This window comes from Phyllobates terribilis, unplaced genomic scaffold (assembly GCF_046119375.1).
Source record: "Phyllobates terribilis strain yellow unplaced genomic scaffold, ASM4611937v1 Scaffold_4__5_contigs__length_816908805, whole genome shotgun sequence".
In the NCBI taxonomy this organism is placed as follows: Eukaryota; Metazoa; Chordata; class Amphibia; order Anura; family Dendrobatidae; genus Phyllobates; species Phyllobates terribilis.
In genome coordinates, this window is record NW_027362764.1 from 742339006 (window position 1) to 742365776 (window position 26771).

Below are 26771 nucleotides of genomic sequence, written 5' to 3' on the forward strand. Positions count from 1 at the left end.
GGTTTAGCTTCAGGTCGGCCAGGGACTTGTAGTCCTCCTGGTATGCCGGTGATCCCTACTGGGTATAAAGGGACCCTGTAGGCGCGGACCCGGTGTCCGGTTTGTATACTCGGGGTGAGCCTATGATGCTCCTCTGCCCCCTCAACTCCTTTCTCCTCTCCTCTTTGCCTCCGGCCACACTCGGGGCCCTCAGAACTCAGCAGCAGACGTGCTGCGTCTTCGCTGCTCTCAGCGTCAGCACACTCTCCTCAGACTAACTCTCTGACTGACTGAACTGCCTGGCTCCATCCTCCATATATAAATCCCTAACGGGCTCCCTCTGGTGGTATAAGGTGGAAGGGTGGAGGTGTTTGTATGTAATGAGGACCTCTTGTGGAGAAGTCCGTCCATGCACCCTTTTGGGTTTTGTGGTACCTGTGAACAGCAGGGTGCCACACTCTACAGGAGAGAGGAAGCTGACCATAAGAGCTTACACTCTACAGGAGAGAGGACCCTGACCATAAGAGCTTACACTGTATAGGAGAGAGGACCCTGACCATAAGTGCTGACACTCTACAGGAGAGAAGAAACTGACCATAAGAGCTTACACTCTATAGGAGAGAGGACCCTGACCATAAGAGCTTACACTCTATAGGAGAGAGGACCCTGACCATAAGTGCTGCTGTGTCACCCTGGCCTGGATGCCACAAGTGTAATTAAAGCTGTGTCTGAGAGCAAGGGGGAGGTTCTCTAGTCAGGGGAACATTAGCATGCAATGCCTCCTGTCTCAGGCCAGTAGGGGGAGCTGGCTGCCCCTATAAAAGCTGGTACTGGGGGCAGGGTTAGAGAGAACTTGATGGCCTGTCTCAGCACTGAGACTTGTCCCAGAGCAGAGCAGGGACAGACAGTCGTATTGCACCTAAGAGGAAGTGTGGCAGGAGGAGAGCCACAAGCCAGAGACAAGAGGCGAAGAGAGCCTGTCTTGGCAGAAAGAGGACTTAATTTACCAGACTTTGGTGTCTGAGGCTGGAAGGATTCCACATCCCCCAGCAGATAACCAGTCCGCAAGGGACTGTATATTCCTTGGCCTAAGAAGCCTGGAGGCCCTGCCACAACCGAAGGGACCAGTAAAGCCGTACAAGGCTGGGAGCAGAAAGGAACCCACGTCGCAGGCCATACAGGCGAGAATACACGGAAAGCTCGGAAACGTGGGCTGTTACCCTATAACGAGGAGATAGCCAGAAGGAGCGCAGAAAGCACGGTAGGCCTACACCCTCACCCTGACCAGGGCCAATTTCCCCATTGCTCTCAGACATCCAGGTCCCCTCCTAGCCGGGACTGTTTGTGGGTCAATTTACCTGTTCTAGTAAAGACCCTGGACTGCAACCTATTGTCTGCGTGCTCCTTGCTCCTCCAGCACTATCAGCACTGGGACTCTCACTACCATCACATCCATTATACTGCCCTGGGGCCGCACTCTTCCCGTGGGGAGTCACACTACCCTAGCTGCACACCTCATCAGCCCCAGCGGTCTGCATGCAGCGGCGGTTCCTAATAACCGCAATCCACGGGTGGCGTAGTCGGATATAAACATCAGCACATAACGGACTACCACTGGCCTGACCACCCTGAGCCACGGAACCGGGTTGCCACTACTACTCCCATCATTCCCAGACTGCCCGGATCCGAGTGCCCCATGGCCCAGGGGGCGAGTCACTGACACTCTATAGGAGAGAGGACCCTGACCATAAGTGCTGACACTCTACAGGAGAGAGGAACCTGACCATAAGAGCTTACACTCTATAGGAGAGAGGACCCTGTACATAAGAGCTTACATTCTACAGGAGAGAGGACCCCGACCATAAGAGCTTACACTCTATAGGAGAGAAGACCCTGACCATAAGGGTTGACACTCTACAGGAGGGAGGAACCTGACCATAAGAGCTGACACTCTACAGGAGAGAGGAAACTGACCATAAGAGCTGACACTCTACAGGAGAGAGGAACTTGACCATAAGATCTGACACTCTACAGGAGAGAGGAACCTGACCATAAGGGCTAACACTTTACAGGAGGGAGATTTCGATCTATAAGAGCTGATACTCTAGAGGAGAGCGGTCCCTTACCATAAGCTTATACTCAACAACCCTGAGCATACAATCTAAAATGGCATGGACGGAGTAATCAAATAAGTACACCGTGTTCATTTAGGCCAGGGCACCTGCCCACTCTCTTGGCATAGGGATTATTCATGAAGCTACAATAATGAGTCACCGACCAGCAATTGAAGCAAACATGGACATAAAATGAATGGTGATGTAATAAGCAGGGGTTTTACAATAGTGGGTGCAGGATTTGCACTTGCACTATGGCCCCGGAGCCCAGGGAGGCCCAAAAAGTTTCTTTGGCCTATGTGAGAATACCATTACTATTCTACACCCACGATAGTTTGCAGCCCTGTTGGAAATTTTGTATTGGAGAACACCAGCTTCAGGTTACACCACTGATTACAAGCATAGATGGGTAAGGGGAATGGCGGAGTGAAGGTTGTGTATGGGCCATTGACTACTCAAAGCCTCCTTGAATTAAATAATATTGGCTGCAGATTTGGTGGTTGCACAGAATGTGTGCAGCACGGGAAAAGCCAGACAGATCAAAAATAATAATGCAGTGTTTTTTCTTAAGAAATTTGCAATAATATAAGGAAAAAGGACAGGGATCTGATGGAGTGGTTCTGGTCAGACAAGGATCAGGATCTAGTCAGACATGGATCACTGCCTGGTCAGACATGGATCAGGATCTGGTCAGACATGGATCAGGGTCTGGTCAGACATGGATCAAGTTCTGGTCAGACATGGATCAAGTTCTGGTCAGACATGGATCAAGTTCTGGTCAGGCATGGATCACTGCCTAGTCAGACATGGATCACTGCCTGGTCAGACATGGATCACTGCCTGGTCAGACATGGATCACTGCCTCGTCAGACATGAATCACTGCCTCGTCAGACATGGATACGGGTCTGGTCAGACATGAATACGGGTCTGGTCAGACATGGATACGGGTCTGGTCAGACATGGATACGGGTCTGGTCAGACATGGATACGGGTCTGGTCAGACATTGATCAGGGTCTGGTCAGACATGGATACGGGTCTGGTCAGACATGGATACGGGTCTGGTCAGACATGGATTGGGCTCTGGTCAGACATGGATACGGGTCTGGTCAGATATTGATCAGGGTCTGGTCAGACATTGATCAGGGTCTGGTCAGACATTGATCAGGGTCTGGTCAGACATGGATACGGGTCTGGTCAGACATGGAAACGGGTCTGGTCAGACATGGAAACGGGTCTGGTCAGACATGGAAACGGGTCTGGTCAGACATGGAAACGGGTCTGGTCAGACATGGATCACTGCCTGGTCAGACATGGATCACTGCCTGGTCAGACATGGATCAGGGTCTGGTCAGACATGTGTGGCGCCCTGCTGCGCATTGGTGCCACAGAACCCAGAAGGGTGCATGGATGGACTTCTCCACAAGATGCCCTCACACATTCACACACCTCCACCCTACCACCTCAGACCAGCAGAGGGAGCCCGTTAGGGATATATATAGAGAGGGTGGAGCCAGGCAGCTCAGTCAGTGTCTAGTTTAGAGTGAGTTCAGTCAGTGTTCAGAGAGGGACAGAGCTCAGAGTTGAGCAGAGAGCGTGCTGACGCTCAGAGAGCAGTGAAGAGGCAGCGCGCTGGCTGCTGTGCTTACGCAAGCCAAGGCCTACAGCACGTGTGAAGGCCTAGTGAGGGCCTTGAGTGGCCGAAGGCGAGAGGAGAAGGAAGAAGTAAATAGGGGGGCAGAGGAGCATACCAGGCTCACCCCGAGATATACACCGGACACCGGGTCCGCGCCTACAGGGACCCTTTATACCCAGTAGGAACCACCGGAACCCCTGGAGGACTACAGGTCCCAGATTCACCAAACGCTGATTACAGTACCAGGGCTAGGAGTCACGGAGGTCCCAGCATCCAGGGAGAGTGATCTCCAAGAGAAGGCCCTACCACCAGGTCAGCAGGTGCAAAGAGAGACAGTAACCAAGCTAGGTCTAGCTCCAGGCAGGTCAGAAGCTTAGAGAATAAAGCAACGGATCAGGAGACCCTATACCCGCTCACTGGGGAGAGAGTCCAAAAGTGTGCCCTTCGCCTGGAGTACCCTGGACCGTGCCTGCAACATCACCAGTAAAGGTACTGAAGCTTACCCCCGTGTGAGTGTCCGTCTTTCCTCCAGGACCGTCCTGCCGTCTCTCCCCTGCACCACCATTCATTACACCCCACGCTGCCCTGGAGCAAGCTCTACCTGTGGAGAGCCACACCATCCCTGCTGCCGTAACACCAGCTCCAGAGGACTGCTCCGCAGCGGCGGCTCCCTCTAGCCGCATTCCACAGGTGGCGTCACGAACACTTTTCCAAATCCCCTATAAATCTCCCCCTTTTTTACTGACCGCCCTGGGTCACGGACTGGGCCAGCCACCGTGATATCCCCCAGCAACCGGAGGCCCGGCTGCCGAGTACCCAACGGCCCAGGGGGCACGTCATATGGATCACTGCCTGGTCAGACATGGATCACTGCCTGGTCAGACATGGATCAGAGTCTGGTCAGACATGGATCACTGCCTGGTCAGACATGGATCACTGCCTGGTCAGACATGGATCAGACATGGATTAGGGTCTGGTCAGACATGGATACGGGTCTGGTCAGACATGGATACGGGTCTGGTCAGGCATGGAAACGGGTCTGGTCAGACATGGAAACGGGTCTGGTCAGACATGGATCACTGCCTGGTCAGACATGGATCACTGCCTGGTCAGACATGGATCAGGGTCTGGTCAGACATGTGTGGCGCCCTGCTGCGCATTGGTGCCACAGAACCCAGAAGGGTGCATGGATAGACTTCTCCACAAGATGCCCTCACACATTCACACACCTCCACCCTACCACCTCAGACCAGCAGATGGAGCCCGTTAGGGATATATATAGAGAGGGTGGAGCCAGGCAGCTCAGTCAGTGTCTAGTTTAGAGTGAGTTCAGTCAGTGTTCAGAGAGGGACAGAGCTCAGAGTTGAGCAGAGAGCGTGCTGACGCTCAGAGAGCAGTGAAGAGGCAGCGCGCTGGCTGCTGTGCTTAGGCAAGCCAAGGCCTACAGCACGTGTGAAGGCTTAGTGAGGGCCTTGAGTGGCCGAAGGCGAGAGGAGAAGGAAGAAGTAAATAGGGGGGCAGAGGAGCATACCAGGCTCACCCCGAGATATACACCGGACACCGGGTCCGCGCCTACAGGGACCCTTTATACCCAGTAGGAACCACCGGAACCCCTGGAGGACTACAGGTCCCAGATTCACCAAACGCTGATTACAGTACCAGGGCTAGGAGTCACGGAGGTCCCAGCATCCAGGGAGAGTGATCTCCAAGAGAAGGCCCTACCACCAGGTCAGCAGGTGCAAAGAGAGACAGTAACCAAGCTAGGTCTAGCTCCAGGCAGGTCAGAAGCTTAGAGAATAAAGCAACGGATCAGGAGACCCTATACCCGCTCACTGGGGAGAGAGTCCAAAAGTGTGCCCTTCGCCTGGAGTACCCTGGACCGTGCCTGCAACATCACCAGTAAAGGTACTGAAGCTTACCCCCGTGTGAGTGTCCGTCTTTCCTCCAGGACCGTCCTGCCGTCTCTCCCCTGCACCACCATTCATTACACCCCACGCTGCCCTGGAGCAAGCTCTACCTGTGGAGAGCCACACCATCCCTGCTGCCGTAACACCAGCTCCAGAGGACTGCTCCGCAGCGGCGGCTCCCTCTAGCCGCATTCCACAGGTGGCGTCACGAACACTTTTCCAAATCCCCTATAAATCTCCCCCTTTTTTACTGACCGCCCTGGGTCACGGACTGGGCCAGCCACCGTGATATCCCCCAGCAACCGGAGGCCCGGCTGCCGAGTACCCAACGGCCCAGGGGGCACGTCATATGGATCACTGCCTGGTCAGACATGGATCACTGCCTGGTCAGACATGGATCAGAGTCTGGTCAGACATGGATCACTGCCTGGTCAGACATGGATCACTGCCTGGTCAGACATGGATCAGACATGGATTAGGGTCTGGTCAGACATGGATACGGGTCTGGTCAGACATGGATACGGGTCTGGTCAGGCATGGAAACGGGTCTGGTCAGACATGGAAACGGGTCTGGTCAGACATGGATCACTGCCTGGTCAGACATGGATCACTGCCTGGTCAGACATGGATCAGGGTCTGGTCAGACATGTGTGGCGCCCTGCTGCGCATTGGTGCCACAGAACCCAGAAGGGTGCATGGATAGACTTCTCCACAAGATGCCCTCACACATTCACACACCTCCACCCTACCACCTCAGACCAGCAGATGGAGCCCGTTAGGGATATATATAGAGAGGGTGGAGCCAGGCAGCTCAGTCAGTGTCTAGTTTAGAGTGAGTTCAGTCAGTGTTCAGAGAGGGACAGAGCTCAGAGTTGAGCAGAGAGCGTGCTGACGCTCAGAGAGCAGTGAAGAGGCAGCGCGCTGGCTGCTGTGCTTAGGCAAGCCAAGGCCTACAGCACGTGTGAAGGCTTAGTGAGGGCCTTGAGTGGCCGAAGGCGAGAGGAGAAGGAAGAAGTAAATAGGGGGGCAGAGGAGCATACCAGGCTCACCCCGAGATATACACCGGACACCGGGTCCGCGCCTACAGGGACCCTTTATACCCAGTAGGAACCACCGGAACCCCTGGAGGACTACAGGTCCCAGATTCACCAAACGCTGATTACAGTACCAGGCCTAGGAGTCACGGAGGTCCCAGCATCCAGGGAGAGTGATCTCCAAGAGAAGGCCCTACCACCAGGTCAGCAGGTGCAAAGAGAGACAGTAACCAAGCTAGGTCTAGCTCCAGGCAGGTCAGAAGCTTAGAGAATAAAGCAACGGATCAGGAGGCCCTATACCCGCTCACTGGGGAGAGAGTCCAAAAGTGTGCCCTTCGCCTGGAGTACCCTGGACCGTGCCTGCAACATCACCAGTAAAGGTACTGAAACTTACCCCCGTGTGAGTGTCCGTCTTTCCTCCGGGACCGTCCTGCCGTCTCTCCCCTGCACCACCATTCATTACACCCCACGCTGCCCTGGAGCAAGCTCTACCTGAGGAGAGCCACACCATTCCTGCTGCCGTAACACCAGCTCCAGAGGACTGCTCCGCAGCGGCGGCTCCCTCTAGCCGCATTCCACAGGTGGCGTCACGAACACTTTTCCAAATCCCCTGTAAATCTCCCCCTTTTTTACTGACCGCCCTGGGTCACGGACCGGGCCAGCCACCGTGATATCCCCCAGCAACCGGAGGCCCGGCTTCCGAGTACCCCACGGCCCAGGGGGCGCGTCATATAGATCACTGCCTGGTCAGACATGGATCAGAGTCTGGTCAGACATGGATCACTGCCTGGTCAGACATGGATCACTGCCTGGTCAAACATGGATCAGACATGGATTAGGGTCTGGTCAGACATGGATCACTACCTGGTCAGACATGGATACGGGTCTGGTCAGACATGGATACGGGTCTGGTCAGACATGGATACGGGTCTGGTCAGACATGGATACGGGTCTGGTCAGACATGGATACGGGTCTGGTCAGACATGGATTAGGGTCTGGTCAGACATGGATATGGGTCTGTTCAGACATGGATCACTGCCTGGTCAGACATGGATCACTGCCTGGTCAGACATGGATCACTGCTTGATCACACATGGATCAGGGTCTGGTCAGACATGGATTAGGGTCTGGTCAGACATGGATCAGTGTCTTGTCAAACATGATGCCTTATTTTCTAGATGCTTTTTTCACATCAGTGATGTACAGTACAGACCAAAAGTTTGGACACACCTTCTCATTTAAAGATTTTTCTTTATTTTCTTGACTATGAAAATTGTACATTCACACTGAAGGCATCAAAACTATGAATTAACACATGTGGAATTATATACTTAACAAAAAAGTGTGAAACAACTGAAAATATGTCTTATATTCTAGGTTCTTCAAAGTAGCCACCTTTTGCTTTGATGACTGCTTTGCACACTCTTGGCATTCTCTTGATGAGCTTCAAGAGGTAGTCACCGGAAATGGTCTTCCAACAATCTTGAAGGAGTTCCCAGAGATGCTTAGCACTTGTTGGCCCTTTTGCCTTCACTCTGCGGTCCAGCTCACCCCAAACCATCTCGATTGGGTTCAGGTCTGGTGACTGTGGAGGCCAGGTCATCTGGCGTAGCACCCCATCACTCTCCTTCTTGGTCAAATAGCCCTTACACAGCCTGGAGGTGTGTTTGGGGTCATTGTCCTGTTGAAAAATAAATGATGGTCCAACTAAACGCAAACCGGATGGAATAGCATGCCGCTGCAAGATGCTGTGGTAGCCATGCTGGTTCAGTATGCCTTCAATTTTGAATACATCCCCAACAGTGTCACCAGCAAAGCACCCCCACACCATCACACCTCCTCCTCCATGCTTCACGGTGGGAACCAGGCATGTAGAGTCCATCCGTTCACCTTTTCTGCGTCGCACAAAGACACGGTGGTTGGAACCAAAGATCTCAAATTTGGACTCATCAGACCAAAGCACAGATTTCCACTGGTCTAATGTCCATTCCTTGTGTTCTTTAGCTCAAACAAGTCTCTTCTGCTTGTTGTCTGTCCTTAGCAGTGGTTTCCTAGCAGCTATTTTACCATGAAGGCCTGCTGCACAAAGTCTCCTCTTAACAGTTGTTGTAGAGATGTGTCTGCTGCTAGAACTCTGTGTGGCCTTGACCTGGTCTCTAATCTGAGCTGCTGTTAACCTGCGATTTCTGAGGCTGGTGACTCGGATAAACTTATCCTCAGAGGCAGAGGTGACTCTTGGTCTTCCTTTCCTGGGGCGGTCCTCATGTGAGCCAGTTTCTTTGTAGCGCTTGATGGTTTTTGCAACTGCACTTGGGGACACTTTCAAAGTTTGCCAAATTTTTTGCACTGACTGACCTTCATTTCTTAAAGTAATGATGGCCACTCATTTTTCTTTACTTAGCTGCTTTTTTCTTGCCATAATACAAATTCTAACAGTCTATTCAGTAGGACTATCAGCTGTGTATCCACCTGACTTCTGCACAACACAACTGATGGTCCCAATCCCATTTATAAGGCAAGAAATCCCACTTATTAAACCTGACAGGGCACACCTGTGAAGTGAAAACCATTTCCGGTGACTACCTCTTGAAGCTCATCAAGAGAATGCCAAGAGTGTGCAAAGCAGTCATCAAAGCAAAAGGTGGCTACTTTGAAGAACCTAGAATATAAGACATATTTTCAGTTGTTTCACACTTTTTTGTTAAGTATATAATTCCACATGTGTTAATTCATAGTTTTGATGCCTTCAGTGTGAATGTACAATTTTCATAGTCATGAAAATACAGAAAAATCTTTAAATGAGAAGGTGTGTCCAAACTTTTGGTCTGTACTGTATATCAGCCATGTACCATGTCTCTGTCAAGATTGCTATTTGCATGCATTACAAGCAATCATGGAGGAACAGCATGTGTCCAGGTTTGTAATGATTGACAGTATTGGGCATGAGCGGCTTCATTTATATAAAAAGTCCTTGGTGTGATAATGAAAGCTTCCATTAATCACAATCAGGCAGTAAGACCATGAAGGTTGCAATCAACTCCTAGGGGATCATTGTATAAAGACTGACGTTCATGACATCGGTAAACAACATTAAGGACTTTTTATGTGAGAAGCGTTGGACCAATGGTTTAAAATGCATCAGATGTTATATCGAAACTCATTTTGTAGGGATTGAGAATATTTCTGGAGTTTTAGAGTGACCCGAACCTAGAATTTATAATTTCCAGATATAAAAAGAAAATTATTTAAATTTAAATAAAATGTTTTATAGGGTTGGTCTTTCATTATTTAGGCGTTTGGTGGCCTTAGTCCTGGTGTCCCAGTGGTTTTGGGCTCTTTTACATACAGTGTTTTTTCTCCAAGTATCTGGTATCCAGTGGTTCTGTACCCCAGTCTCAAATATACAGCTGTTTAGTTAGTCAGTCCCTGGTATCCAGTGGTAATGTCCCCCAGTCTACAGCATCCAATGTGTTTATGCCAAAGTCCCTGGTGTGTAGTCTTTTGTGACCTTGTCCATGGTGTCTAGTTATTTAGGGCCCAGTTCCCGTTATACAATGTTTCAGTGCCAAGATTCAGCAAATTTGTGCCTAAATCACCAATGTCCAGGTTATTCCCTTGCATAGAATAGTTAATACCCCTATTATCTGATATGAAAGGAGTTTTTTTTGCCTCAGTCTGAAATATTCAGCTGTTTTGTTTCTCTGTCCCAGAATTTTTGTGATTCGATGCTCTTGTGCCACAGTTCCTGGTGTTTATTATTTTCTCCCCATGTCCCTGGTGTCCCAGTGGTTTTGTACAGTGATTTTGTGCCTAAATCCTTGGTGTCCGGTCGTTTTGTGATTTAGTTCTTTATAGTGTTATGTCCCACATTATTTTGGTACAGTGGGTACGGAAAGTATTCAGACCCCGTTAAATTTTTCACTCTTTGTTTCATTGCAGCCATTTGGTAAATTCTAAAAAGTTCATTTTTTTCTCATTAAAGTACACTCTGCACCCCATCATGACTGAAAATAACAGAAATGTAGAAATTTTTGCAAATTTATTAAAAAAGAAAAACTGAAATATCACATGGTCATAAGTATTCAGACCCTTTGCTCATACACTCATATTTAAGTCCCATGCTGTCCATTTCCTTGTGATCCTCCTTGAGATGGTTCTACTCCTTCATTGGAGTCCAGCTGTGTTTAATTAAACTGATAGGACTTGATTTGGAAAGGCACACACCTGTCTATATAAGACCTCACAGCTCACAGTGCATGTCAGACCAAATGAGAATCATGAGCTCAAAGGAACTGCCCAAGGAGCTCAGAGTCAGAATTGTGACAAGGCACAGATCTGGCCAAGGTTACAAAATAATTTCTACATTACTCAAGGTTCCTAAGAGCACAGTGGCCTCCATAATCCTTAAATGGAAGAAGTTTGGGACCACCAGAAGTCTTCCTATACCTGGCCGTCCAGCCAAACTGATCAATCATGGGAGAAGAGCCTTCATGAGAGCCATAAAGAAGAAATTCATGATCACTGTGGCAATTGAAGGAAACATGAATGCGGCCAAGTATAGAGATATCGTGGATGAAAACCTCTTCCAGAGTGCTCTGGACCTCAGACTTGGCCGAAGGTTCACCTTCCAACAAGACAATGACCCTAAGCACACAGCTAAAATAACAAAGGAGTGGCTTCAGAACAACTCTGTGACCCTTCTTGACTGGCCCAGCCAGAGCCCTGACCTAAACCCAATTGAGCATCTCTGGAGAGACCTGAAAATGGCTGTCCACCAACGTTCACCATCCAACCTGACGGAACTGGAGAGGATCTGCAAGGAAGAATGGCAGAGGATCCCCAAATCCAGGTGTGAAAAACTTGTTGCATCATTCCCAAGAAGTCTCATGGCTGTACGAGCTCAAAAGGGGGCTTCTACTCAATACTGAGCAAAGGGTCTGAATACTTATGACCATGTGATATTTCAGTTTTTCTTTTTTAATAAATTAGCAAAAATATCTACATTTCTGTTTTTTTCAGTGAAGATGGGGCGCAGAGTGTACTTTAATGAGAAAAAAATGAACTTTTTAGAATTTACCAAATGGCTTCAATGAAACAAAGAGTGAAAAATGTAAAGTCTCGGGCATTCAATTTTTGGGGGGTTTCGTTTTTTAGGTTTTGTTCCCATATCCTTGGCGCTTACTTGTTTTTTTTTACTTGAGTTGCAGAGTGATTTTGAGTCACACACGATAGTGTCCTGTGGTTTTCTTCAGTAGGTCAGTAGTGCATTACCCCTTCCCTGCTATTATGGCATCTTTCCACTGTGATCTCTCCAAAAACAGAAGCAGTGTAGGACTGGGGTGCAGAGGGTCCACCAGTAACCAACTCCCGGCCCCCACTTTTCAGGTACGTGCAAATTTGACATTATCGTCAATCACAAATTTATAGAACAATGATCTGGGTAGATTGTTACATGAATAAGATGCTGCCTTTGTCTGTACATAGTAATTCAAGTATATAGTGCCAAGTACTGCTCATATAAGAGAGTGGTGGCCCACCGGAGGATTCTCCTGTTCTGCCGTGGGCCAGTCCAAGCCTGTATAGAAGTATATTAGATAATTACATTCGGGCAAAGTGAACCAAGCAGTTCATAGTAAACTTTTTCCTTCCATATTTCTCTTCTGTTTCACCCACTTCCTTCCGTCTTCAGTTTATATTTTTCAATTCGAAACGAATTCCAGCTTTAATATTGCAATTCACCAAGGCCAAATTGCCGCTCGCTGACATCTCTGATCTACAGATCAGACCCAGAAGTAAAATTGCATTTAAAATAATATATGTTTTTCACTCCCTTTAATCAACGGGAGCGCATTAGACAAGATTTGTAAGTCCCTAAATTCAGAAAATGAACTCATTAGCTGCGGTGACATTTGCTTGGAAACAGATTATAATGGAGCAGGGAGGTAATAATGACTTGGGTTGAAAAGCACGAAATCCAAATAAGGTCTGAAGACATATTTCACCGAAAAATTATTTGCTGCAAAAAAAAAAGTAACCTGGCTGACAAATTGTATGTAATGTAGAAGACGGTTAATGATGATACTTCCTATCGACTTCAAGCCGTCGCGGTATAATACGCAGCGCTGTAGAATCCGGCTCTGGGTCGGGGCGTGAGCGGGAGGATATTTTAATCTGCACGGCACAAATACTAACATTTATGGACTCGAACACCGAGCGATAGAACAAGTATGTATATTAATAGTGTCATTTTGAATAGTGCAGCGTCGGCAGAATTTCTCATGATGCGCCCCCGCGTCTCCGCTCGCCATTTGCAACAATACAGAGAAAAAGTCAATCTGAAAACTGCAAACTTAATGAGATGCTGCGTTTAACCTCTGTGCAGATGCCGCGGGATGAGACTTTAATGGCTTCTGATAACATGCGGGTAGATGATTAGGCTCGGTATATAAGTATGGGCGTTTTGTGCTCTTATTGATTATATGACCATTAATAGATGTAGTTATACACGTGGTGTCATTAAAGGAGTTGTCTGATAATTGAAACATAAAAAGAGTCTGATTTTTCCCAGAAACAGCGCCACTCTAGTCCAGTGGCTATATTTGATATTGCAGGTCATGAGGAGTCGTGGAAAGGGGGACTGAGTTGCAATATGCACATGAGTAACACTTGGGTCGTCTGATAGTTGAAAAAAAATAAAAAGGATCTGATTTTTCCCAGAAACAGCGCCACTCTAGTCCAGTGGCTATTTTTGGTATTGCAGGTCATGAGGAGTTGTGGAAAGGGGGACTGAGTTGCAATAAGCACACGAGTGACACTGGGGTTGTCTGATAATTGAAAAAAATAAAAGGATCTGATTTTTCCCAGAAACAGCGCCACTCTAGTCTAGTGGTTATATTTGGTATTGCAGGTCATGAGGAGTCATGGAAAGGAGGACTGAGTTGGTTGCAATAAGCACATCTGTGATACTGGGATTGTCTGATAATTCAAAAAAAACATATCTGATTTTTCTCCAAAACAGCGCCACTCTAGTCCAGTGGCTGTAGTTGGTATTGCAGGTCGTAAGGATTTACGTATAAGGGGACTGAGTTGCAATATGGACATGAGTGGCACTTTTTTCCCAATTCCTGAGAAGTCACATTGAACATACAGTTCACTCTGCAGGCGACTTGTTATAAAGCCGGGAGATCTGAGCAGAATGATATATAGTTTTAGGGAATAAAATCCCTTATAACTTTTCTTAATTCCTGCGTAGTCTGAGTTTAGGAGTCCGGTGAGCGGTCCCCTGAACCAACACCAGAAAATACATTTTTCACTGTTATACATTCCACTCATGACAATATTTCAGATAAAATCTTTCATGGGAAAATAGAAAAAACAGACAAGCTCTGACCACAGGTAAGCGGGACAATGCTTTACATAAACATAAGCAATCTACGACATTCTTCCCAGTTCTCTTCCTCCTTGTCATAAAAGTTTACGAACCCAGATAAGAGAACAGGCGCTTTATAGTGTAACCGTCATTTTAAGGGTCTTTTTTTCCCCATAAATGAAAAGCACACATGAAAATAAGTAATATATTCTATTACAGAAATCTGTTTCTTTCTATTCCTGGACTGATCGTTCATTCTCAAAACTCTCAATTCACAGGTGTCTTGTGGAGAGTGACAAGCCAGGCCTGGCATGTCAGAGTGAGGAGACTTATAGGCCATGCATGCTCCTCTGGGAAATTACATATGCAAATTGTCTCTTCAGAGAGGAAGAGGACTAGAACTCTAGCGCCACCTATTGGAAGCAGCGATTCTAAAAGTCAATATTGACAATTCACAGGTAAAATCTGTATTCAGTGAATAGAGCTTTTCCCATTAGTGAGATAGAACTTTATGAGCACCAACTGTCATCTCCTATGTAGCATTGTAACTGTCCTCTCAGAACCTGCAGCAGAATGTCTGTCTCTAGCTCATCCTCCCTCCATAGAATTTTACGAGCACCAACTGTCATCTCCTATGTAGCATTGTAACTGTCATTAAAGAAGTTGCAGCAGAGAACACTGTAGTCAAATTACGACAAGGGTGATATTAATAACTAAAGTCCATATTTGTGTTTGTTAAATGGGGATTTTGTTCTAGCTGATTTATGACATACAAAAAAAAACAGGCCATAAATGGGAATTATGAGGATGCGTCATCAGACAATGGACTATTGTATACAATCAAGTTTTCATGTGAAACGTTTTCTGAATTTTTAATATTTATATTTTTATATTTTTCATATCACCATCCAATTAAACAAAAATACAAAATGTTGTTATTGGGCCTAATATTAGGCTCCTACTACCTGTTCTTGACAAGGATATTAGAAACAAAAGATCGACTCATACCCTGTTTATTTGTATAGAAGTGTTATCTGAGCATACTCTAATCTGGGTAAAGGCAGTTGTGAAGGAACAGGAGGAGGAGGAGGTGAGCTGTGACATTGCATATTGTGAATGGTGGATCCTGTGTTATCTACTGTATATAGAGGTGTTGTTATCAGTCGTTGTACTGGAGGAGGAGGTGAGCTGTGACATCACCTATTGTGAATGGTGGATCCTGTGTTATCTACTGTATATGGAGGTGTTATCAGTCATTGTACAAGAGGGGGAGGAGGTGATCTGTGACATCACCTATTGTAAATGGTGGATCTTGTGTTATCTACTGTATGTAGAGGTGTTATCAGTCATTGTACAGGAGGAGGAGGAGGAGGTGAGCTGTGATATCACCTATTGTGAATGGTGGATCCTGTGTTATCTATTGTATGTAGAGGTGTTATCAGTCATTGTACAGGAGGAGCAGGAGGTGAGCTGTGACATCACCTATTGTGAATGGTGGATCCTGTGTTATCTACTGTATATAGAGGTGTTATCAGTCATTGTACAGGAGGAGGAGGAGGTGAGCTGTGACATCACCTATTGTGAATGGTGGATCCTGTGTTATCTACTGTATGTAGAGGTGTTATCAGTCATTGTACACGAGGGGGGAGGAGGTCAGCTGTGACATCACCTATTGTGAATGGTGCATCCAGTGTTATCTACTGTATATAGCTGTGTTATCAGTCATTATACACGAGGGGGAGGAGGTGAGCTGTGACATTGCCTATTGTAAGTGGTGGATCCTGGGATATCTACTGAATATAAAGGTGTTATCAGTCATTGTACAGGAGGAGGAGGTGAGCTGTGACATCACCTATTGTGAATGGTGGATCCCGTGTTGTCTACTGTATATAGTGGTGTTATCCGTCATTGTACAGGAGGAGGAGGAGGTGAGCTGTGACATGACCTATTGTAAGTGTTGGGTCCTGGGTTATCTACTGAATATAAAGGTGTTATCAGTCATTGTACAGGAGGAGGAGGTGAGCTGTGACATTTCCTATTGTGAATGGTGGATCTTTTGTTATCAGCTGTATATAGTGGTGTTATCAGTCATTGTACAGGAGGAGGAGGTGATACGGAGACTGCTGAAAAATCTTCAGTCCAGAACGCGAAGTATTAGGCTGTGTTCACATGTCCAGTAATGATCGATTAGAATGTATTCAGCAGCAATTCAGTGGCAAAAGAGCTTGAGGACACAACTTTTTAGTACGTTTTTAAAAATCTGGATGTTTTTTTTTTAACACTGAAGTCTATGGAAAATGGATCCTTTAATCAGCCATCTGTTTTTCTTTCATTTGTAACGTTTTTTGCTTATTGGAGTCTATTATAATACTTAGCGACCTGTATGAAAGTTGAAAGTCTTCCGTTTTGTTTTGTTTTTTAAAACAGATAGTGTTATGAAAAATAAAAAAAATTGCATCAAGAATTAAAAAAAACACGTTTAACAGCTGCTTTAAAATACGTCATTTTCTGAAGACAAATTCCCTTTAAGCAATGGCTCTTTGCGTAGATTGTTGTGTCAGGTTTCCAGTAATATGTGACATGCAGAAGTAGTGCTGTTGCTTTAAAAGCATCCAGCAACTATTAGAAGTAACACAAGCACAGGAGACAGGAAGTGTTGTGCTCCAGAAGCATCCAGCAACAAGAGGGGTTAACACAGTCACAGGAGAAGGGGAATCTTTTAGTAGAGCCCCAGGGGGATTGTGGGAAGTTTTTTACTGTCTGGCCAGAGCCAAAGAGAAAGGTGGCTTATGATCTGTATCTCGCAGAAGGCAAGGGAACAGATTTCAGGTCAGGAGGGAAACTAAACAAAGGTCAGTTAGACTCCCTGAGCTAACAGTGTGGAGTATTATTGGCCAGGAAGATAAGGACTGGAATGAAGCCTGTCCTAGAGATTATCTCCCTCATCACACCCTTTCCCCCCCTCCATCTCCATGCAGGATAAAGAATGGTGTGTATTATTGAGTCCTTGTGAAGGAAAAGCCTGTGGTTGTGTATTCTTTAAAACTGTGCTATACTGTGCTACCGGATAATAGGCTGTGAACTGCTGTGCTGCAAAGGAGACTGTACTGTTATTACTGGAGCCTGTTGCTCAAAGAGACATTTGCATTGTACTGGCCATGCCTCATTAAATGTTACTGTTCTACCTTTTATGAAGACTCTTGTCAGATGTGTCTGGTCAGCAACTGAATCTATCGTGTGCCTGAATGAAGCTGCAGCACATGGTCTATGGTCGCCCTGAGTAACGGGATTCCAACGAATTGATGTAACCAGTCTCACCCCTATTTGAACTTAGGCGGCGTGCGTGTATCAAATAGAAATCTCTAAGCCGTACCAAAGGGGTTTTATCTGTCTGTAGAGGCCCTACATTCTGGAGATACTGATGGCTGGAGATCACAGGCGACACTAGGTGTAGCTATGACATATCGGAAGGTCTATCTGACTGGAGTTCTCCTTTAAAGGGGTTTTCCCACAAACAAAAGTACATTTTAATCAATAGATCTTGGAATGATAATAATTTTCACAATTGAATATATTTAAATAAAATGTTCCTGTGCTGAGATAATCTTATAAATGTGTCCCTGCTGTGTACTGTGTAATGGCTGTGTCTGACCGTGCAGGAACATAGTCTGATCATACCACAGCTCCTGTGCAGGGGAGGGAGAAAAGAGTATATAGACATTACAGCATAAGATCACAGCTAATCCTTTCTATGAAGTAAAAAAAACATTGTTTAAAAACAGGCAGGGAAATGTTTTAGCTCACACAAAGAATCAGCTGCGATCCCCTGCTGTAATGTCTGTATACTCTTTTGCTTCCTCCCCTGCCCAGGAGATGTGGTATGATCAGACCATATTCCTGTACGGTCAGACACAGCCATTACACAGTACACAGCAGGGGCACATTTATAAGATTATCTCAGCACATTAACATTTTATTTAAACACATCCAATTGGGGAACTTATTATTATTCCAAGATCTATTGATTAAAATGAACTTTTGTTTGTGGGCAAACCCATTTAAGTTCTTTCCGTGTTCCCCATTCCATTCACTCTTTAACACAAGATTTGAGATAAGATCTGTCATGGGGAAAGAAGCATAAAACACATGAGCTGCGATCAGAGATAAGCGGGACAATGTTTTACGTAGCATAAACACAATAGATGACATTCCTCTCAGTTTTCTTCCTTCTTGTTACCCGATTTGATATTTTGCTCCCTTTCATATTACAGGAAGATCACATCCTAGTGACATTATCTGGTTAAGGCTACGTTCACATGTTCAGTATTTTACAACAGTATTTGTTAGCCAAAACCAGGAGTGGGTGATAAATGCAGAAGTGGTGACGTGTTCCTATTATACTTTTCCTCTAATTGTTCCGTTTCTTTGGCTTACAAATACTGATGTAAAATACTTTATATGTGAACATGGTCTATCTTGTAGTTTGCTCATTGAAATCTCTGCTTGTACTGAGCTTAGGAGTCCAGTGGGCGGTCCTAGTCAGAGATCGGCAGCTTTTTCTATATACATATATTCTTGTACGGGGAAGACTGACAATCACTGATTAGAACCGCCCAGTGGACTCCTCAGCTCAGAATAAGCACGGATTCCAATGAAGTTATACTGAGCCTTCTCCCACAAACCTATATCAGTTTGCTCAACTGCTTCTACTCTAGAACATGCTGCCCATAGATTTCACCATGTTTCCAAGCGGACGCTTACGACTGAGCCCTAACACTCGCATGGGGATGAACAAACCAGGGGAGATGTTAAACCTGCACACCGCAGGTTCCTTTACAGGCTAAACAAATCCCTGATTTGTCCCTGCCTGACTACGAAGGTTGGCCCCCTAGTATTACGCAATGACACCCCCACTCAATGTCGGCTGACCCTGAGTGTCCTTAACTATACACAGGGTGTAACCTAAAACAACCACAACAGAACATAGTGCACACAGATAAAGGTGAGACACAGGGCTTAAGATGTGATTACACTGTCATTCATGAAAGACAGAAGCAAAAGAAAGGAACCCAAAAAGACCTTTGGTATACGTGGAAACCCCCAGACTCTTAATGTAACAAAATGGGAAGTGTGCTGAGAAGGGGAACACTCAAACAAACTGCAGGAGAAGCAATAGAGAAAACCTAAGCAAGATAATCCTTGACTGGGGAACTGGGACTCCAAACATCCATCTAACTTGGAATATAGCCAGCAAAGACTGCATGTGCTAGGAGAGTATTATTAGTCCTGCCTAAGATGTGATAGGACAACCCAAAATAGGAAGAGAAAACACCTGCACAGAAGCAACACAGCAAAGCAAAAGAAAGACAAGAGCATTATCAGCAATTGGACAGAAACAACACAAGCTGTGGTCCAACAGAGAGGGAAACCGACCACCAGCCAGAGGTCACCAGATCGAGCCCCAGAGTCGAGCAATAACACTGACAAATTCTCTTTAAGAGTTTAAGAAGCAGTGATCAGAGCAATCAGCTGGGCTGGCTTCATTTTAAGAAGTTGCTGGTATAAGACAATCTCTTTAAGTTTTTTTTTCCAATTAAAACAAGTTATTAACTACACACAATGAGTGTAAGACTATAGAGAACCCCACTCTTCACTAGAATAGAGTTTTCTGACCCCTTCTTCCCCCCTCGATTGACTGGTGCAATGGTAGTGGAACTTGGCCGCTCTGCTAAAACTTTATAGAACTGATGGACATTGCTGAATGTTGTACAAAACAAAGAACCTGTAAAAGCAAAAAAGGTGCAAAATGTATAAAGAAACTCAATTATAAAAATTATTTGTAGCCTCAGATATACTGTATGCAGTGAAAAAAAAGAAGTTCCTAAAGGGGGACTATCCCTTAAATGACAACCTGTAATCTAAACTAGAAATAATGGAGTAGTGGGCTGCTTGACTACAGCCCAATACATGTTCCCACAAATAACAGTCAAGTGCATCTTAAAGGGCAAGTCCTTTTCCACCCAGTTCCTCATCAGAGTTCATACTGATACTTACAAGAAAGCTGGCACATTCAGCAGATATTGTGCGGCGTTACCATTTTAATGAATCTAATTCCAATGTGTCAGTAAATATGATGTCACCTCCCGATGCATAGATGAGCGGAGAAGGACTTTATACATTATATTTGCATTATTTGCAGGAACTGAGCACCCAATAATTGAAAGAATCAAACTCAATACATAAATGCTGCACATCACAGTGGTTTCATACAGGCAGTAATAAAGGCCAGGCTTTTGTAAGAGGGTGACCACTAAGTCTATTTTCAATCTTCTTATCTGCAACTACCACTCCATTCACTGTCTATAGGGTGGTGGTCACACGTAATCACTACCACTCCATTCACTGTCTATAGGGCGGTGGTCACACATAATCACTACCACTCCATTCACTGTCTATAGGGTGGGGGTCACACATAACCACTACCACTCCATTCACTGTCTATAGGGTGGTGGTCACACGTAATCACTACCACTCCATTCACTGTCTATAGGGCGGTGGTCACACATAATCACTACCACTCCATTCACTGTCTATAGGGTGGTGGTCACACGTAATCACTACCACTCCATTCACTGTCTATAGGGTGGTGGTCACACATAATCACTACCACTCCATTCACTGTCTATAGGGTGGTGGTCACACGTAATCACTACCACTCCATTCACTGTCTATAGGGCGGTGGTCACACATAATCACTACCACTCCATTCACTGTCTATAGGGTGGTGGTCACACGTAATCACTACCACTCCATTCACTGTCTATAGGGTGGTGGTCACAGATAATCACTACCACTCCATTCACTGTCTATAGGGCGGTGGTCACAAATAATCACTACCACTCCATTCACTGTCTATAGGGTGGTGGTCACACATAATCACTACCACTCCATTCACTGTCTATAGGGTGGTGGTCACACATAATCACTACCACTCCATTCACTGTCTATAGGGTGGTGGTCACACATAATCACTACCACTCCAGTCACGGTCTACAGGGTGGTGGTCACACATAATCACTACCACTCCAGTCACGGTCTACAGGGTGGTGGTCACACGTAATCACTACCACTCCAGTCACGGTCTATAGGGTGGTGGTCACACATAATCACTACCACTCCATTCACGGTCTATAGGGTGGTGGTCACACATAATCACTACCACTCCAGTCACGGTCTATAGGGTGGTGGTCACACATAATCACTACCACTCCATTCACTGTCTATAGTGTGGTGGTCACACATAATCACTACCACTCCAGTCACGGTCTACAGGGTGGTGGTCACACGTAATCACTACCACTCCAGTCACGGTCTATAGGGTGGTGGTCACACATAATCACTACCACTCCAGTCACGGTCTATAGGGTGGTGGTCACACATAATCACTACCACTCCATTCACTGTCTATAGGGTGGTGGTCACACATAATCACTACCACTCCAGTCACTGTCTATAGGGCGGTGGTCACAGATAATCACTACCACTCCATTCACTGTCTATAGGGTGGTGGTCACACATAATCACTACCACTCCAGTCACTGTCTATAGGGCGGTGGTCACAGATAATCACTACCACTCCAGTCACGGTCTATAGGGTGGTGGTCACACATAATCACTACCACTCCATTCACGGTCTATAGGGTGGTGGTCACACATAATCACTACCACTCCATTCACTGTCTATAGGGTGGTGGTCACACATAATCACTACCACTCCATTCACTGTCTATAGGGTGGTGGTCACACGTAATCACTACCACTCCATTCACTGTCTATAGGGCGGTGGTCACACATAATCACTACCACTCCAGTCACGGTCTATAGTGTGGTGGTCACACATAATCACTACCACTCCAGTCACGGTCTACAGGGTGGTGGTCGCACATAATCATTACCGCTCCATTCACACCAATGACTTGGGTCTCCTCTTCTTGGGATCAATTGTGGTATCAGCAGCTGGACCGCCATTAATCCATTGTATATAATGCTTCTAAGGCCATGGCCCCACTATCAGTATTTGGTCAGTATTCGGTCAGTATTTTTTCTCAGGAGTGGGAGCCAAAACCAGGTGAGGAACAATCAGAGAAAAGGTATAATAGAAACAAGTCACCAATTCTGCATTTATCCCCCGCTCCTGGTTTTGGCTGCCACTGCTGAGAAAAAATACTGACCGAATACTGACTAAATACTGATAGTGGGGCGGTGGCAAAAGGCTGCAGCCGGTCCAGACATCACAGCTCCTCCAGCTGTTTGTTATTGTCTGCAGCTCTGACATCACAACGACAACCCTGCAGCCAATAAGTGAGCTCAGTGGCTCTGACTAACTTGTGCCGCCCACTTTGGCAGAGCCACTAAGTTTGCTGACTGGCAGCAGCGCTGTGTTCATGACGTCAATGCTACAGACAATAACAGACACCCAGAGCAGCGGAAGAGACTCAGTAGTGCACCCAGGGAGGGTGTGTAAAGCAAAGTTTGTTGTTTTTAAAACAAACTGCAGTCGGGTAAGAGGGGTTTTCCAACACCAGAAACCATCTTTAAATCAGTTTTGGTGCAATTGCAATTGAAAAGAATAGGTGTGACACCAGTCACTACTCATGGACAAGCCGTGAGACTGGGTAGTCAAGAAGTTTGAGGTCAAAAGCCAGGAGGGTACATCATGGACAGAGGGGTGAGATAAAGGCGTAGTCAGGTAACAGTCCGAGGTCAAAATTCCAAGAAGGTAGCAGATCACAACAAAAGGGATAGGCAAACGGATGGTCAAGGCAAGTCCAAGGTTGAACAGCAAAGATCAGAATACAAGACTAGGAGAACAGAGAATGCAGACACCTCTTGATCAAAGCTACAATTGGCAGCAATCTAAGGCAGAGAGCCAGCAAAATAGCCAGGTAATTACTCCAAACAGGAGACACATGGATGAAGCCCTTGCACATCCTGGTCCTGATTGGATGGCTAAACTGTCACTCAAGACACTGACAGATCAGCACGATCAGCATCCGATTGGATAGCTGAGTTGTCAATCAGCATACTGATGGCTCATCACGCCCCTGTCCTAGATTGGAAGGCTGTTTTTCAGTATATGGCACTGGCAAACTTCATATAACTGAAGGAGGGATTGATGGACAATGTATCTAGGCATTCTTGAAAAAAATCTGTTGCCATCTACCAGAATGATGAAGATGAAATGAGGGTGGACATTTCAGCAAGACAATAATCCCAAGCACACAGCCAAGGAAACTCTCAATTGGCATCAGAGAAAGAAAATAAAGCTGCTAGAATGGCTGAGCCGATCATCGGACCTGAATCCTATAGAAAATGTATGGAAGGAACTAAAGCTCAGAGTTCATAGAAGGAGCCCCCGGGACCTTCAGGATGTGAAGAGTGTTTGTGTGGAAGAATGGGCCAAAATCACACCTGAGCAATGCCTGCGACTAGTTTCTCCATACAGGAGATGTCATGAAGTTGTCATCGCAAACAAAGACTTTTATACTAAGTATTAATTAAATTTCAGTAAGTGTGTTTAATACTTTTTCCCTGTATCATTTCTCATTATTACACATAATTTATGGACATCTATGGTGATTTCTTTGCCTGTGTGGATTGGACGAGTTGTTACCGACATCTGGTGAGAATTTCATGTCAATAGCACCTTTAGAAATATATTTACTTAGAAAATTGGTGACATTTTAAATACTTATTTCACCCGCAGGCCACTGTATATTCTACGCTAAAGTTATCTACCAGTGTACTGTGTAATCCCATAGAGTCCAATAGATAACACAAAATGTCAAATAACAAACTCAGCTCTGCTATATATCTGAGTGTTGCCGATAACATTTACCCAAAGATAATGGGGCTCTTTGACACCTTGCAAGGAGGCATAGTTTCCACGACGCAAGCGATTATATGAAATGACAAACTCAGCTCTGCTACATCTCTATAGGTTTATAGCCGGTGCAGCCATGTAGTGGCAGTCAGCAGCATCTTCCCCTATTGCAGAGCAGTGATTGGCAGCTGACCAGCGCTACAATTATGTGACGTCATGCCCTTACCCACAGATGCCAGCTGCTGCCACCAGACAGGCTGCAGCCAACAATGGCAGCAATGACAGCCACTCACCCTCCACAGCCATGGCCTCAGCAGTCGTACGCTCCGCTCATTATTCCTGCAGTCCAGGAAGCAGATGTCTCTTTTATTCTCACTGAGCGGAGATTTCTTTTCTGTTTTCCATCAGCTGCTATAAGCAACCTGCATAGAGCAAACCTCAAAACCAGCCGCAGAGGATCATGGGAGATGTAGTACTTTTACTTTAAAAAAGCGCATCCCGCTCCCCCATCCTCTGCTCCCACCGAAGATACAGACGTGACGTCCTGGAGGATTTTACATTGGGAGAGAGGCTTATACATAAAATCCTGATTTATGCCATTCATGTCATGTAATAAGAACGTATCATTCAGCGCCGGACTACGGTTCCCAGAATGCTGCGTTTCAGTAGTCAATTCTGGCAGAAAACATGGTATTTCTCTAAGAACTTCCTAGTCAGGTGCCAAGGAGGTGTAGTAAGCAGACCAATGGCTTCATGCGGCTGCTCTGCTAGAAAAACTGGACTGGCGGCTTGTACTTTGCCCTAATTCTGCTCCTTGTAGTGATTCTTTCTTGCCTTGTGTTGCAGATTATAGACATACAGTGATACATTGTTGCAGAATTGGAGAAGATCATATGATTGAATATATTATGGGGGGCATTTATTAATAGCCCTATCCACCATTGCTTCTATGTATCTAAAATAAAAAAAAGAAGCAACTTAGCTAATTTTCTCGGTTAGAAATATCCCACCGTTTTGTGGACGCAGCTTTCATCACAACATTCCGTCCATCAAGCTAACCATCGCCAACGTTTTTTGACTTCGATAGTAGAAATCTCTGAGCAATGCCCAATTATTCTGTATCTCAGGTGTTATCAGAAAATCATTTCCTCTTATCTTCCACCAATTTTTCCCAAACCTCCCAACTTTGCAGCAAAACAAAGAGGTACACATACTGTGCGGCACATTGCGGCAATTTCATTTTATGCTAAGCCAGTACCCTAATCTCTACCAGTTCTTTATATCCTCACACAGAAATATTCTCCTAGTGAAGAGTGGTAATGTTCCAAAACAGTACAGTACCCCTTTCATCTTTCATGGCTTTCTCACTGTAATGTACGCGCCCGGGTTGACTGGCGTGTGCGTGTATATGTAGTGATTCCACTGGACCGTACCGGAGAGTGAATGCCTGGAGGGGCGTAACTAAGTATCCACCCGATCCGACCAAGGTCGCACGACGGCATACGATGCCAGTGCACCAAGGAGGAACCGAGCAGAGGGACCAGGTGCTACTCCAGGTCAGACCCCGGACACGGCTGTTGACCTACACTGGGGAATACAGGAACAGGCAGGTTAGGCTGGCACACAGACTGGTGGGTATAGGCAGACACGGCTGGTATGCAGACGGATGGATGCTGGCAACCACGACTGGTATGCAAACAGGGAGGTACTGGCAGGTACGGCCGGTATGCAAACAGGTGGATGCTGGTAAGCACGACTGGTATGCAGGCAGGGAGGTACAGGCAGGTACGACAGGTTGGAGCACAGAATGGATAGGACCCAGTACAGACTGGGACTCAGGAACAGAACCGCAGATGCAGTGGATAAACACAGCAGAGTGAGGCCGCCCGGAGCGGCGAGCAAGAGCAGAGCAAGACGAGACTGCCTAGAGCAGTGAGCAAGAGTGGAGCAGGACAAGACTGCCGGAGCAGTGAGCAAAGGGTCAGAGCAGAGCGAGACTGCCGGAGCAGTGAGCAAAGGGTCAGAGCAGAGCGAGACTGCCGGAGCAGTGAGCAAAGGGTCAGAGCAGAGCGAGACTGCCGGAGCAGTGAGCAAAGGGTCAGAGCAGAGCGAGACTGCCAGAGCAGTGAGCAAAGGGTCAGAGCAGAGCGAGACTGCCAGAGCAGTGAGCAAAGGGTCAGAGCAGAGCGAGACTGCCAGAGCAGTGAGCAAAGGGTCAGAGCAGAGCGAGACTGCCGGAGCAGTGAGCAAAGGGTCAGAGCAGAGCGAGACTGCCAGAGCAGTGAGAAAAGGGTCAGAGCAGAGCAAGACTGCCGGAGCTGTGAGAAAAGGGTCAGAGCAGAGCGAGACTGCCGGAGCTGTGAGAAAAGGGTCAGAGCAGAGCGAGACTGCCGGAGCAGTGAGCAAAGGGTCAGAGCAGAGCGGAAACCGCAGGAGCGGTGAGCAAGGCAGAGCAGGCAAGAACCGCCGGAGCGGTGAGCAAGACAGAGCAGAGGGGACAGGGCTCTGTTCACACGGAACAGACAGGAAGGGAAAGGCAGAACCAGATACACACAAGATACTTGCAATGAAGAAGTGAGTGGACTCTAAACTCACAAACGGAAGTACAGCGACAACAAGTAGGAGTTAGGTGCAGGTTCAGACTCTGCAGAAAAAGGGAAGGTACGGACATAGAGATAAACAGGAGACAGGTTAGGAGACAGTTCAGAGAGGAACTGTTGCTGCAACAAATACAGAAACGAGCCAAGGTAAAGCCAAGTGCTGGTTCAGACAATGCAGGAGAAAGGGAAGGTACGGGCATAGAGAAAAACAGGAAGCAGGTTAGGAGACAGTTCAGACAGGAACTGTAC

General features: G+C 46.5%; 1 protein-coding gene and 1 long non-coding RNA gene across 5 annotated transcripts in view; one reads left to right on the forward strand and one right to left on the reverse strand.

Moving 5' to 3' along the window:
* The window catches only part of SAMD12 (sterile alpha motif domain containing 12), a 1186303-nt gene extending 1161735 nt beyond the window's left edge, over positions 1-24568 (reverse strand). Inside the window, exon 1 of one of the 4 annotated variants that reach the window (XM_073679804.1) lies at positions 24216-24568. In XM_073679804.1, coding sequence (XP_073535905.1) covers positions 24216-24228 — 13 coding nt within the window. In that variant the 5' untranslated portion in view covers positions 24229-24568. The remainder of the gene's footprint in view (positions 1-24215) is intronic. The other 3 variants (XM_073679806.1, XM_073679803.1, XM_073679807.1) reach the window with 3 other exon arrangements.
* The window catches only part of LOC141265996 (uncharacterized), a 68370-nt gene that overhangs the window by 34267 nt on the left and 7332 nt on the right, over positions 1-26771 (forward strand). The window contains exon 2 of the long non-coding RNA XR_012320182.1: positions 14318-14497. This is a non-coding gene — a long non-coding RNA (uncharacterized lncRNA). The remainder of the gene's footprint in view (positions 1-14317; positions 14498-26771) is intronic.